Source organism: Diplotaxodon limnothrissa, linkage group LG7 (assembly GCF_057381915.1).
Source record: "Diplotaxodon limnothrissa isolate DT_005_m linkage group LG7, D_limnothrissa_male_GT1.1, whole genome shotgun sequence".
NCBI classification, from domain to species: domain Eukaryota; kingdom Metazoa; phylum Chordata; class Actinopteri; order Cichliformes; family Cichlidae; genus Diplotaxodon; species Diplotaxodon limnothrissa.
Genome location: NC_140602.1, coordinates 61677593 through 61693108, shown reverse-complemented (window position 1 = coordinate 61693108; position 15516 = coordinate 61677593). Strand labels below are relative to the sequence as shown.

The following is a 15516-nucleotide window of genomic DNA, read 5'->3' as shown; positions in this document are numbered from 1 at the left end:
GCTCTTTGCAAGCACCTGCAGACAGCATGCACGCACACAGCTAGCCAGAGTGATGTTTTAGCTGTGTGAATGGCGAATCCCAACCCTGCAACCACTGGACAAAACCAGTGAACAGCAGCTAGGCTTGTAGCATTGTAGCCTTCATTTCCACCTGTACATGTTCCTAAAGTAAAATCACTGTGGTGTTCGTTTCGAAGTCTCTCTGGGCTGGATTTTAACTTTACTTTGTGTTGTTGGATTTGTGTTCAAACTTAAACACTAAAAGAAACATTGTGCGTGTTTCCTTATTAGACAGGAATTTGTGTTAGCGTGTGAGACTGTAACCCCAGGTTTATACAGCTAACTGATATTTATGTAATTTGTAATAGAGACGTGAAAGTACATTTGGAGCCTCGAGGATATGTACAGTGAATTCTAGTCAGTAAAACTGAAGGTAAATGCAGTTCCACAGTATATGTTTTGGGGTAAATAGAGACAAATAAAAATCATGCGATGACCCCGAAATCATATGGAGATTTTTTTTCTTTTAACACAGATTACCACAGGGTGACGTACAGGAGACACATATATGAGCACACACAGACACTTTCCACATGCAGCAAACACACACACACTGGAAAACACAAACGCAGGGAAGTGCAGCCAAACCCAATATGAGATTAAGAGTGACAGGCTTTTCCTCAGGCAGTGAATAGTGGTTTGTGTGCTGACAAGAACCCGACCCACAATCTCCGCCTCCCTCCTATCAGCTTAAACATAGTCTAAAACGATCTTCTTCTTCTGTCTTTCGTTTGGTGTATTATAAGACAACAATGTTCTAGTTCAGTAAGGACAAGGACCGAGAAAAGATATAACGGAGAAGGGAGCAAAGGTGGGGGGTGAGTGAGTACAAGGGAGAAAATTGGGAAAATGAGGTAAGGAGTGGTAGGGCAAGGAGAGGAAAGAGTTTAAAGAGCAACAGGAGAAGCAGGAGTGACGGGTACAGAAATGCAGGGTGACAGAATTAGGGTGCTGCTGTGTTTTGTATTGTGGGCATGTGACAACAACATACAGAATTGTGCAGAAGTTTTAGGCACAGATTTTTTCGTTCTTATCCATCGCACTCAAATCAGTGAGGCCTCTGATCATATTGGTTTCGTTCTGCAGCAGAAAAACAAGCCTAAACACCCACAAGCATTTGGTCTACTATCCATTTACGTTGTTTCTTTTCATTACTTTTTCTCAATTAGATGAAATCCACTAATTCAACTGTTTTTGAAAGCATCCTTCCTTTACTTTTAGCTGTTAAAATTGTTCCTCGGCACTCTGTGTAAAAACCGCACTTCAGGGTGTTAAGCGAACAAATACGTTTTATGAGGCCATTATCTGTAAACCCATAGCTAACACGGAAACCAAGCAACAGGACACAAGAACATCCATTCATCTTTTGGCTCAGAAACACACTTTTGCATCAGCAACATTACCGAGTGAAGGAGTTTCATTTCAGCAGAGTTGAGTCAGTCATTGGATTTGCTTCCAGAGGGAAAGTAAAATTTACCTGAAGCGTTATTATCTTCCAATTCTGACCGCTACACCTGAATTTTCACAGCTTACTAAATCCTCGTAGAGATTGCCCTGATTAAGCCTGAATTTAGCCTTGAACTGTTGCCCCTGGTTAATTTTAGAATAATTTCTTCCAGATGACACATATACTTTCAGATCAACCAATCGATGCCTCACCATACAAAAATCTGCCCCCAAAAGCTGGTGCCAGCTGGAATTTTAGCAGGTCAAATTTATTATTGAGATTTATTATTTATTATTGAAGCTGCAATATAAAACTGACTGTCACCGGAGAACAGTCAGACGAGAGCAGTCTCCACATAATACTGGCTTTCTCCTTCGTCTCCGAGAAGGAAAAAAAAAGATATTTTTTCTACTTCTTGCAAAATCATTATTAGAATTCTAAATAGGCAATTCAGCCTGGAGATCTGTTCATTATGAGTTACTCATTACAGCCATTCGAGTTATCTGCACTGTGTACAAATCTAAATAGTGCAGGTCCAGGCCATTACAAAAGACAGATTAAAACAAAGTGACAACCTCTGGGTCTGAAAATGAAGAGTGAACGGTGCCAAAAGCTGCAGTTCCTCTGAAGGCCACTTGAGGCTGCCCCCAGAACAGCACGTCCAAAAAGTGTGTGCTTCAGTTTTAGTAAGTGAAAGCTGAGTATTTTATTTTTCTGTGACTTGATGCTAAATAGGTGTCTGAGCATTGCAAACAGAGAGTATATATATGGATGCAGCTTGGCATTCATCTTTACATGTGATGTGTCTAAAATGTAGAAAAGAGAAGACAGTTGATCAGGTTAACGAAAAAATAAAAAAGAACGTGCTGGTGTCTCTTTCCCAGTCTCTCGTGTGTCTCGACAGTCAAACTCAGTAGGAGCTCTGAAGTCTCCCAGCAGGACTTCCAAGAAGCCTCATCTTCACTTCTCCCACATTCTCCTATAGGCCTCTAAACTGACACAATGTGTTGGTTTTTCACTCCTTTCATCAACACAATACACATATGGAAAAAGGAAAAGAATATTATATATTCTTTTGTCTTTAACAGTACATGTTTATTTTTTCATGCAAGTCTCACAAGACTACGATTTACTCATCATCAAAGTGGACTCTTTTGCATTCTTCTCAAATATATAATGTTTACTTGAGTCACACTTAATCCTTATAATTATGTTGCATGAGGGGCAGCATGGTGGTATAGTGATTAGCACTGTTGACTCACAGCAAAAGGAGTTGGCCGGGGCCTTTTTGTGTGAAGTAATGGTTTGCATAGGATTCCGCTCTAGCTTCCTCCCACAGTCTAAAGACATGCATGTTAGGTTAATTGGGGAGTGTAAATCGGCTGTGTGTGTGGATGTGAAAGCGTGTGGTTGTCTGTCTTACTAGATGTGAAAGTGGCAAGTTTCATGAATAATCTATGAGACATACAGCACGTGCAAAAATAAAGTTCTGCTTCTTTTTCATATGGATATAGCTGAGAATACAGGGAGTGCAGAATTATTAGGCAAATGAGTATTTTGTCCACATCATCCTCTTCATGCATGTTGTCTTACTCCAAGCTGTATAGGCTCGAAAGCCTACTACCAATTAAGCATATTAGGTGATGTGCATCTCTGTAATGAGAATGGGTGTGGTCTAATGACATCAACACCCTATATCAGGTGTGCATAATTGTTAGGCAACGTCCTTTCCTTTGGCAAAATGGGTCAAAAGAAGGACTTGACAGGCTCAGAAAAGTCAAAAATAGTGAGATATCTTGCAGAGGGATGCAGCAGTCTCAACATTGCAAAGCTTCTGAAGCGTGATCATCGAACAATCAAGCGTTTCATTCAAAATAGTCAACAGGGTCGCAAGAAGCGTGTGGAAAAACCAAGGCGCAAAATAACTGCCCATGAACTGAGAAAAGTCAAGCGTGCAGCTGCCAAGATGCCACTTGCCACCAGTTTGGCCATATTTCAGAGCTGCAACATCACTGGAGTGCCCAAAAGCACAAGGTGTGCAATACTCAGAGACATGGCCAAGGTAAGAAAGGCTGAAAGACGACCACCACTGAACAAGACACACAAGCTGAAACGTCAAGACTGGGCCAAGAAATATCTCAAGACTGGTGTTTCTAAGGTTTTATGGACTGATGAAATGAGAGTGAGTCTTGATGGGCCAGATGGATGGGCCCGTGGCTGGATTGGTAAAGGGCAGAGAGCTCCAGTCCGACTCAGACGCCAGCAAGGTGGAGGTGGAGTACTGGTTTGGGCTGGTATCATCAAAGATGAGCTTGTGGGGCCTTTTCGGGTTGAGGATGGAGTCAAGCTCAACTCCCAGTCCTACTGCCAGTTTCTGGAAGACACCTTCTTCAAGCAGTGGTACAGGAAGAAGTCTGCGTCCTTCAAGAAAAACATGATTTTCATGCAGGACAATGCTCCATCACACGCGTCCAAGTACTCCACAGCGTGGCTGGCAAGAAAGGGTATAAAAGAAGAAAAACTAATGACATGGCCTCCTTGTTCACCTGATCTGAACCCCATTGAGAACCTGTGGTCCATCATCAAATGTGAGATTTACAAGGAGGGAAAACAGTACACCTCTCTGAACAGTGTCTGGGAGGCTGTGGTTGCTGCTGCACACAATGTTGATGGTGAACAGATCAAAACACTGACAGAACCCATGGATGGCAGGCTTTTGAGTGTCCTTGCAAAGAAAGGTGGCTATATTGGTCGCTGATTTGTTTTTGTTTTTGAATGTCAGAAATGTATATTTGTGAATGTGGAGATGTTATATTGGTTTTACTGGTAAAAATAAATAATTGAAATGGGTATATATTTGTTTTTTGTTAAGTTGCCTAATAATTATGCACAGTAATAGTCACCTGCACACACAGATATCCCCCTAAAATAGCTAAAACTAAAAACAAACTAAAAACTACTTCCAAAAACATTCAGCTTTGATATTAATGAGTTTTTTGGGTTCATTGAGAACATGGTTGTTGTTCAAGAATAAAATTATTCCTCAAAAATACAACTTGCCTAATAATTCTGCACTCCCTGTATGTTCCTGAAGGTCTCGCAGCTTCAAAAAGCCTGGCTCAGGGCTGCCCAGGTCAAGTGTTTTAGAATCTCTCACTGCTGGTATCATAGCCAAGATCAGATTTCTGCTAACATATTAGTTTTTCTATTTGGTCTGCTTACGATTTGTGATAGCACGGATGACTGCATCACTGTGCAAAGCCTCTCCACATTTCTTAATGTTTTGCTAGGAAGATGGAAAACAGGTGGAGTACTTTATTGAAACATAAATTCATGTAAGTACATTATATAAGGGAAAATAGAGTTTGTACAATTCCAATGAGGTTCAAAGTCAACATTTTTTATGACCACCTTCATACTTCAACAAAGCCTGAACTCTTTCAAGCAAGCTTTCCTTTGGAATTTCTTTAAGTAGTTATCAGGAATAGTTCTCCAGGTTTCTTTAAGACATTCAAACCTCTTCTTTGGATCCTGGCTGCCTTTTGTTCAGTTCTCTGTTACTATGAACCCTCAAGGCTTCAGCAATGTTGTTTTGCCTGGGAGGCCAATCCATGACTGACCATTGTGTGTTTTTCTATCCAAGTATGCTTTTACTGAATTATCAGAGTATTTGGGATCATTGTCATGCTAAAGAATGAAGCTGTTCCCATTCAGATGCCATCTCAATGCTATTGCATGGCAGATCAAAATATGACGGTACTTTTCTGCACTCATAATTCCACTGATTTTCAGTTCAGTTCATGTGTAATTTGGCGTACATCAGCCTTTTGTCCACTTTCCCCTTCATTAAGAATGACTTCAACAAAAAGAAGACGTACCAATTGAAGGGCCAGATGGATCTTAAGTCTTGTGGGACTTTTTTATTCATATTTCTTAAGGACATGACTTAAATACACTGTTGATCTGCTGTAGATATTTTCTTTTTCCAAGATACACCAAGGTTTCAGCTAATAGCTCAGGGAATCACCTTGTTGGTGGAAAACGACTATTTTATGCCTATGAAACTGTTATTTTTGGCATTTTTGTAAGTAAAGAAATGGGAGAAAAGTGCTAGTAACAAAACATTTTCTGTTATGTGAGTTACGTACTTTGAAAGACCTTCAGAAAATCTATTAAATAAATTACAGAATAGCTCATTGGAAGCAAAGAAATAACAAAATTAGAGGCAGCCTAAGACTTAAGCACAGTACTGCAGGTACACCACTAAGCAGAAAAAGAAAAGGTTTATTGTATAGTAGGCTTTTTGTTTCCCTCATGTAGTACATATTTTCCCCCTCTGGTGTCATTTATTTTGTCTTACTATGAAGCTGAAAATATGTACGCCAAATTGATGGCATAAGATCATCCCTAAACTGTTACAGCATCTTTCCTCCAGTGGCCTCTCCCGTGACAGATGCTATTAGTTTGATGGCTGTGTATTTGATGACAGTAGGAGATGACACCATTCTGTTTCCAACTTATTCCTCGCCTCAAGCTATTGGTAATTGCGAACACACAAGCAGACTAAACACACCATGACAAACACACAGTTTTAACAAGCAAGTACAAGAATTAAAATGATCATGGGGTGACGGAGGAGCATTTCATTACTGGATATTTTAGCGCAGCAATGTGGCAGAAAACGTCTGTGACCGCATTACATAGATGGATTCGACTACTGCCAAATTACTGTCAAATAACAGACATGCTGACAATCACGCTGGAGTTTTCTCAGCTGCACCCTGTCGAGTACTGATGAGCCAGTTCTCGTGCCAGAACCTCTCAGGCTCATTTGCAGTTAAACAGTCACATAGATGGATGGAGGGATGGATGAATGTGTTAGAGCCTGTGTGAACATCTTCTGGAGTTGTTCTCTGTCTCACTCTGAGGTGATAAAGAGACAGTGACAAGCAGAAGCTGCAGCCCACTGTGGGAAAGCCTGCTCTTGGTTCATATTTGTCTTGTTGGTTGTGGTTGTATATTTTTGCTTTTGTGAGGTACACAGGAGCCACTGGATGCTTTTTAAAGAAAACAATAAAAATCACAGCAGTGCCAAGTATCTAATGATGAATGACTCAGTGCTTGTAGGCAAACTGCTATGATATGTACAACAATGTGGGGGTTTTTAAAACTACTTTTTGTGTCTTTAGTGGAGTGAATCAATTACAATCAATTACCACTTGCCCGTAACTTGGTAGCTGACACATAGACAGCATATAAAAGAAAGGTTTAACCACTGTGATGTCACACATTGGTTTGTGAAGACTGTGAATTAAGCATTTTGGCCATCACCATTATCACAGTCAGTTTATGAGCAAAGGTTGTAACTGAATGAGAAGTTAAGGAATCCTGCACGCTCATACGGCAGTGACTTGGCCACAAAGTAGGTCTGCCTGAAGCACAACTTGTGTTATCTATTTCGCTTTATTTTTCCTTTATTTTAGAATAATTTTGAAAATAAATATCAAATTGCATTCAACAAGAAAGTGATTTCTATACAATCTGACTTTCTTCTACCAGGAGTCATCTTGTGCTGACAAGATGGCAACAAGAAGCGCAGCTAGAAGTGGCAGAGTTGAAAATGTTAAGATTTTCTCTGAGAGTGACCAGGATGGACAGGATTAGGAATGAGTATATCAGAGGGACAGCTCGGGTTGAGCGATTTGGAGTCAAAGCAGGAGAGGCAAGGCTGAAATGCTTTGGACATGTGCCGAGGAGGGATAGTGGATGTACTGGACAAAGGATGATGAAGCCGAAGCTGCCAGGCAGGAAGAAAAGATAAAGACCAAAGAAGATTCATGGATGTGTGAAGGAGCACATGCAGATGGCTTGAGTAACACAAAAGGATGCAAGGCACCGTGGCAACCTCTAAATGTGTGTGTGTGTGTGTGGTGGTGGGGGGGGAGAAACGACGACACCCCTGCAGCACAGCACAAAGACCCAAAAGCTATGTCAGTCTTTTATAAACAGTATTTTCGAGTTATCTTTCCTATCAAGCTGCCGACTTTACTGACATTTTAGTGTCCACATTGCTGCTAGTCACACACACTGTTTGTGTTTCTTATATGTCATGATTTGTTCACCAGTTCTGTTCTATTTTGTTTTTATCAACACACTAATTATTCCACCTCGGCAGAGACTAAAAACTTTGAAATAAAATTACATGCTATCCACGCTGATGCTTTTTTAGATAAACAAAATAAAAGCATGGATAAAAAAAGAGGAGAGGGAAAAAAATGACTAGCTCTAAAGACATAATCGCCCTTTTACATGTGAAATGTGATGCAACTGCAGGAAATCACTTTCACCGACTTTGGACTAGCCCAAAAAAGGTATAGTAGAACAGATTGTAGCATCCGACTTTCTCTTTGATTCGGTGTCATTCTGCAGCAGCACAGCAGCTGTTATTAACATGACATTCTGTTCATTTTTTCAGCCGAGGTAGTCACGATAAGAAAATGATGAAAATATATTTGTGAGAATAACTATGTTGTAAATTCTGTAAATTCTGAAAGGCAGAATGTGTAACTGAATGGAGGTTGACTCCTTCCATCGTCTACGTCTCTCTATCATTTTTTTTTTAAATTTTGAAATGTTTGATCAAAAGGGGTTATGAGTCACCTGTCAAAATAAAATGAGTTTAAATGAATTCACGAGACAATTTCAGCTTAAGAGATGTGAACCAGTTAAAAATAATCAAAAATAGATCCACTGCAAAAAGATAACCGTGATAAGAGGATTTAAATTTGGGAGCCTACTTACTTGAGTCGAGTAATCATCGTTATTATTGCTGGCAATCTGAATATCAGCAGGGAAAGGAAAGTGGCGATCGATCATCTTTATTTTAATCATCACAGTAGATTTGATTGCTACACTTGCATTTAACAACATAAAGCTGACAAAATCTTGAAAAGAGAAGCTGCGTAAGATGCTGTTGGCATTAGGATTTGTGAAAAGTTTGAATCCAAAAGAAAAATGAGTAAACTGTATTTTTTAAATTACGTTTACTAAGAGTAATTCCACTAATGCTGCTTTAGTTAGTTTAGTGGGGCGACTAAACTAACTAAGTGGTTGGGAAGCGTATCTGTAACCGGAAGGTCACTGGTTCGATCCCTGGGCTCTCTGTCCTGGTCGTTGTGTCCTTGGGCAAGACACTTTACCCTACTGGTGTTGGCCAGAGGGGCCGATGGCACGATATGGCAGCCTCGCTTCTGTCAGTCTGCCCCAGGGCAGCTGTGGCTACAATCGTAGCTTGCCTCCACCAGTGTATGAATGTGAGAGTGAATGAATAGTGGCATTGTAAAGCGCTTTGGGTGCCTTGAAAAGCGCTATATAAATCCAATCCATTATTATTAGTTCCGATGAACATTAATGTCTCAATCGTGTTTTTCCCTTCTAAGAAAAAAAAGACAAGTGATTGACCAGAACAAACAATCAGATCTCCATAAAAGGTAAAGAAACAACAAGCAAAACCTACTACCATCCTTGAAAGCTCTTCACTTCCTTACAGATGCAAAACAGGCCGGCGTGGCATTAGATCCCTAATGCTGCTAGTGGCTGCAATGCATTTGCACTCTGAATCGCTATGATTAAGATGAAGAGTGCAAATGTTTAAGACCACCTGCTTGATCATGTTCAAAGCGAGTATCAGAATGGGGGGAAAAGGCGACTGAACGTGGTGTGCTTGTTGGTGCTAGACAGGCTGGTCTGAGTATTTCAGAAACTGCTGATCTACTGAGATCTTCCCACACAAGCATCTCTAGGGTTTACAGAGAATGGTCTGAAAAAGAGAAAACAGCCAGCGAGCGGCAGTTCTCTGGCCAGATTAGCTCTGAGAAGAACGGCCAGACTGCTGGTAACAGGAACTCAAATAAGCCAAGCCATGTCGATGCACAACGTGCCAACCCTTGAAGCAGATGAGCTACAGCAGTAGAGGACCACACTGGGTGCCACCACTCTCAACTAAAAACAGCAAACTGAGGCTACGATTTGCACTAGCTCAGTCACGATTTCTGCTGTTTGGTGTAAACAACATGAAAGCATTGATCCATTGTATCATTGGTTCGGGCTGCTGGTGTAATAGTGTGGGTGATGTTTTTTTGGCACACTTTTTTTAAAACGATGGTGAATCCACTATACCCAGATGGCCTCCACAGTCACCAGATCTCAATCCAATAGGTGGAACGGGACATGATGCATGACGGATGTGCAGTGGACAAATCTGCTGCAACTATGCGATGGTGTCATATGGACCAAACTCCCTGAGGAATGTTTCCATCACCTTGTTGAATCTATGCCACAAATCATCATAAATAAAGGCAGTTCTGAAAGCAAAGGGGAGTTCAACCTACTACTGGCAATAGATACCTAATAAAATGGTCTTTAAGGTAGAAAAGAACACATTGAAATGAACTGGAATTTTCCTTAACACGGAAGCTAAGCAATGACTCTCCTCATGAACACTAATGGATTTGACCATTACAGCGGTTACTAATATGAGTTTCAGCTTATACTGCAGGAAGTGGTTTCTTTCACTGTGGTATAATATACACACAATATACACAAGCTACAGATACTCTCTAAGAGTCTGCTTTTGATTCTTGAAAATCCATTAGGTTAATTGTTCTCTATATGGCCCCTGAATGATATCAAACATATGATATTAATAATATCTTAATTTAGTAAAAATGTTTCATAAACAGCCTATCAGCAGTAGCAGGCTGTCTCTTTGTGTTGGAGTGTGTAACCGAAATGCGGCTCTCTCCTCAACCTCCTGCAGCCCAGAGGAGAGACTTCCCCTTCGCGGAGATTAGGATTATAGCCATACTAAGTCTGATTGAACACCGGAGAACAGCTCTTTCTGCATGTGTGTGTGACTGTGAGGATGGGCTTTTTTGTACACGACCGCTTCCCCGCGTACGTGAGAACACAGAAAGAGAGCGAGGTCCTAAAATCCGAGCATATAAATGCCAGTGTGTACGTGAGGAGAACTCTTTGGTAATTGAGAATCTGCGCGAGATTATACATGTCTGAATCAGTCAGCGTGCATAAAAAGGTGAGGTGTAATGTTTGTGTACGTGTGCATGTACACCTACGCCACGGTTGTTCAGAGCGCAGTAGGAAAACGTCTGTATGAACACAGATAGTGAGTTTTGAACTTGTGCTTTGTGTGTGTGTGTCATGACTTACCCATGGAATCTGCATTTAAAATCAATTTTAGTGTTTAGTGTGAAGTATGGAGTGTGGAGGATATACGTTTGTGCTCACGTGTGTGAAGTAAATGCGCCTGTAAGCAGGAGAAGGTAAAATATCTCTGCGTATGTGTGTGTGTAACTCAGTGAAAGAGCTGCAGGTTTGTGACAAACGCCAAAAGATTAGGAGGGAGCAGGGAGGATTTAAGTTACCAACCACTATTGCAGGAAAATGTTCCCATTGCACTGAAATTCAACACATTCCAGAAGAGCAGAGCCTTGAGTGAGGAACTGATTAAAAAGTATTTAAGCAATTCTGTGAGTCAGAACCTGTTTGCAAATTCCAGTAATTATTATATTTCAACACATTGTGTTGGATGTTTGCATTTTCAGTAACGCTGAAACATTGCCATGGCTGAGAGCTGTCCAACCTTTTGTTGGGGCACTTGACTGCTGGCTGATTACCTGGGGATGAGTGTTTCACCTTCACGGTAGCCATTGAAAAGAGAGAAGGCTGGACATAGAGCGTCCTAATGGCCCTAAACCTCAAGGCCTATCACAGCTGGACGACTCAGAAATCCAACTTCTAGTTTTAACAGGTTGTCAATTGCCGAGTAGAGTATATACAAGAGGAATTATGTGCTACTGAGGCCCATTTAGCATTCAATAAATACTAGAATTATCAAAAATTCAGCAATGAAATAGGATCTGCATTGCATCCTTTGGAGGCTACAGCATGATTATATAATGCCTCTGTTTTAACGGCTTCATCGGCTGTAATTTTTGTTCAGTGATTACAAACAAAGTGGGTAAAATCAGCTTCTCTTTCTACAGTAAGTAGCTACTTATGTAACCACTTGTTCCATTATACTCTAGTTAGCTGGACAAACTAAAATCTAGCAAGTCTAAAAACATCTTAGTTACTGAGAAAAATTAAAAACAAAATTCTTTAAAATCTGTGTTTTGCTCTCATCACAGCACCACATACTGTTGAGCATGTAGCAGCATGTAATGGACACTGTTTGAAAAGTTGGACATTTTAGACCAAAAATAATGACAAATTAAATGAAACTGAGAAACATATGTTCACTTAAATTGTACATCATATTGTAAATATGTAGTCAAGTGTCTAACTATTTGTTTTTCTTTTAAAGCCTCATTTCCACCAATAAGCTCAGGTGTAAATAGCAGGTTGACACTGGAGGTTATCATTGTTATTAGCAGCTTTAGCAGCTAACTGCTTCAGACAAAATGTAGTCCTCAACAGCTCAGTGCACAACAACAGCTTTCTTGAGACCAGAAAAATAGTCAACACTGCCTTCTATCACAGAAGGAAGCTACTCTGAAACTCCGAAACTACTCTGCAGTGTCAACATGTTGCAAATAATGAAAACAGATTCCTGGGTGGATAATGATGACATTTCCATATCTATTTAACATTTAAGTAGTAATTTACAGGTATTCACGCATCACATTGTTCCGATGGTTTATTACTGTGTGTGTATGTAGCTTGTGAAAGTGCATTATTGTGAGGGGCTATGCAGATATTTTGTGCTGTGAGCTTTGGGTGCTCTAATTGTATGAACTTTCGTACGATCCCTTGCACCATGCACACACATGCCTTCTTGCTAAATAGATACTAGGTATAGTAGATAAAACAGGATACTTCTATGTATGTGTCCACTTGGGAAACATTAGAGCCTTGAGGCAAAACTGCTTCTTGTCCTCCTAAATACACAGAGTTTATGTCAAAAAGGTAATCAGCATATATATAAACTCGTTGACTGAGCACAAACTCCTACGCATTTCAATTTCGACTGATAAATTCAGCATACTGCCCATTCCCACAACACTAATTTTCTCACAACATGTGTTCACATGTGGGTTTTCCCTGAAAGATGTTAGGATTTCATTAATTTGGTTATGAATAGCACTAACCTCCAGTGACTGCAAATGAAAATTAGCCTATATGGCTAAATCTAGCAAATTTACATGATGGACCTAAGTGCACGTGTTAATATTTAAACCTTTTCCTTCTTAAATAGAATAAACATAATGGAAATCAACTGTTATGCCAGATGCTTTTCATTAAAAATGTAATATCGCCTTTCCTGTCTTGGCTGGTTTAATATGTAGAGCTACATCGATTTAATTAAATACTTCTTTTCCTGACTTCACATTGTATGAGTTATTGTTGTGAGTACAGGTTATATCTCTCCAGCACTAGTGGTTATGTATTTTCTCTCTGCCGTTTTTTTGAATACCAACATTTGCAATCATGTAACAGCGACTTTTTCAAAAACTCATCCACCCCATGATTCAGTAGGTTGTAGAGCCACTTTCAGTAATAACTTGGAGAAACTGTTTTCTGATTTTCTGTATCAGTCTCTCAGATCATTGTGGAGGAATTGTAGCCCCCTCTTATTTACAGTGTTGCTTCAGTTCATTAAGGTTTGCAGGCGTTGATTTTAACGCACAGCTATCTTAAGGTCCGACCACAGCACTTCATGCTGAAGCCTGGGTCAATGAAACACCATGATTTTTTTCTTTATCAGACATTCTGCTGTAGTGTTGCTGGGATCATCGTCCTGTGGCATCAACTAATCTGAGTCAAATTTTAGATATCGGCCTCACATTTGACTCTGCAATACTTTGTTGTTCAAAGGAGTTCACGGTTTACTTAGTGGCTAAACATCTCCACTTTGGTCTTGTCTGTCCATTGTTGTCAGATACAACTTTGCAAACTTAACCCATGCTGACATGTGGGTGGGGGTTTTTGGGATTATTGTGTTTTCTTTCTTCCAGGCAACCCTTCCAAACAAGTCATTCTTATTCAGTGTCTTTTCTAATTGTACCATCATAAACTTTAACATTTACTGAGATTTTTTTGCAGATTTTCTGAGCATCGCACAACACGAGATTAAAGTGAATTTGGCTGGCATTGTGTTAACATACACATGAATGCTCCAGGCTAGCAAAATGACAAAACATATACTTTTACAGAGGTGCTCAGACTGTAAGGGTGTACTTTTTTTTTTTTTTACATTACTCTGTATGAGTACTCAAAGTATTTTTTTCCAGCATTAGAGAATAAAACCAAAGTGCATGGAGGATATTTAAACTATCCATTATATTTTATATAATCAGAAACGATCAACTCTCCTGCAGTACATCTGTAGAGAAAACATGAATCTTGACAAATATAGCTGTACAATGTGGAGCACAGATGTCCAATCTGAGAACACACTTTACAAGAAATACCACAAAATGTAAGGAACTATGTTATCTTCATTCTGCTACATCTGGAGCCTGGTTCTAGCTCACAAAGCTGGAAAATTGTTGGAGAGATAGAGAAGGAGGGGGAAAGGGTTATTGTGTACATGCAGTGAAGTGCATGTGTGTATATGTGTGTACTCTCTCATTGCATGAGTGCTATAGGAAATATATTAATAAAACAACTCAATGTGTGGCAGCGATTGCGCCTGGCTACTATAAAAGAGGACTCTTTCTCTCTCATTCACTGAGTTGCACAAAAAGGTGTGACATCATCGGGGACACACAAGAGTTTCTACTAACAAGAGACTAAAATAGACCATGACGCCTCTCTGTCTCTCCCCCTCCCTCTGGTAAAATATCTTCTTGTTGTTTATCTTTCTCCCTTTCTTTCCTCATTTGTCTCATTCATTTTCCATTTCAACCATTTCAACATTTCACGATACCCAATTTCTCCTCTTTACAACAATCAGTACCACCTTTCTGTTTTTAACCCTTTTTCTTTTGGTTTATAAAAGACAGGGTTAGAGTTGGATCGATATCCCATTATAACATTACTGCAGAGATATAAACATGCAAGCTAATATTGTACTTACTGTAAACATGAGCTGGCATCCTCCCAGTATGTAATCCAGAAAAGTGTAGTCCCTTGTAATCTAGAGACACGGGAAAAAAGCAAGAAATCAGGAAAATAAGTGTGCAAGTGAGAACTGATCTGCTGAAGATCAGATCTATAGATGAAATTATATTTTTTATCATTCACCATTAAGTTTGCTGCAAACATAAACACAGACATTATTCTTTTTAAATTTTTTAAACAAACCTGACATATGTTTTTCGTGACATAATGTGCAACCAGAAGAGCACCACTTATCTTGTTTGAGCACTCCAATTACAATGAATATTTAGCATGGATTTTACCGTCATTAGTCTAATCCCTGCTGCCAGCCAACAAATATAATTACTATATTAGCCATTTTCTTCATGCGCTGTGCCCTATGTGTGTCTCTGTACAAAGGCTTGTTCATGATTGTGTGTAAGAAAAAAAAAGATGGAAAGAAGGAAAGGAATCAATTATGAAAGCTTGTCATTGCACGCACACAGCTTTAATGTTATTCCAACAGGCATCTAAAGACTCCATGGTTCAGCTTAATGTGTCCTCTGTGGGGCTCTGAGCCATCGTACTAATTAGCTATTCAAGTGGAGTTATGAACGCCCAGTTAGAAGTGCGTCAGTTGATCAAAACTGAAATTCACTGAGTCGAGTGTTAAGATGGATCATTAAGACGTGATGAGAGGCCGGATAATTTATTTGATTTGCTACTGTAGGTGAGTTATTTTTGTTGCTCCTGCTTAGACTGCTAATGGATCAAACTTCTTGAGCTAATATTTAACCCTTGTGTGGTGTTCGTATTTTTGTTACTCAGCCAGTGTTCATGGGTCTGGTGGACCCGCTAGAGTTTTGGCTTTCCAAATTAACACTATCAAACAATTTTATGTTAAATTA

At 39.8% G+C, this 15516-nt stretch overlaps 1 protein-coding gene across 1 annotated transcript in view; it reads right to left on the bottom strand.

The window, feature by feature from the left end:
* The window catches only part of cpne2 (copine II), a 46282-nt gene that overhangs the window by 15522 nt on the left and 15244 nt on the right, over positions 1–15516 (bottom strand). The window contains exon 9 of the mRNA XM_085358610.1: positions 14607–14666. Within this exon, the coding sequence (XP_085214736.1) occupies positions 14607–14666 (60 nt within the window). The remainder of the gene's footprint in view (positions 1–14606; positions 14667–15516) is intronic.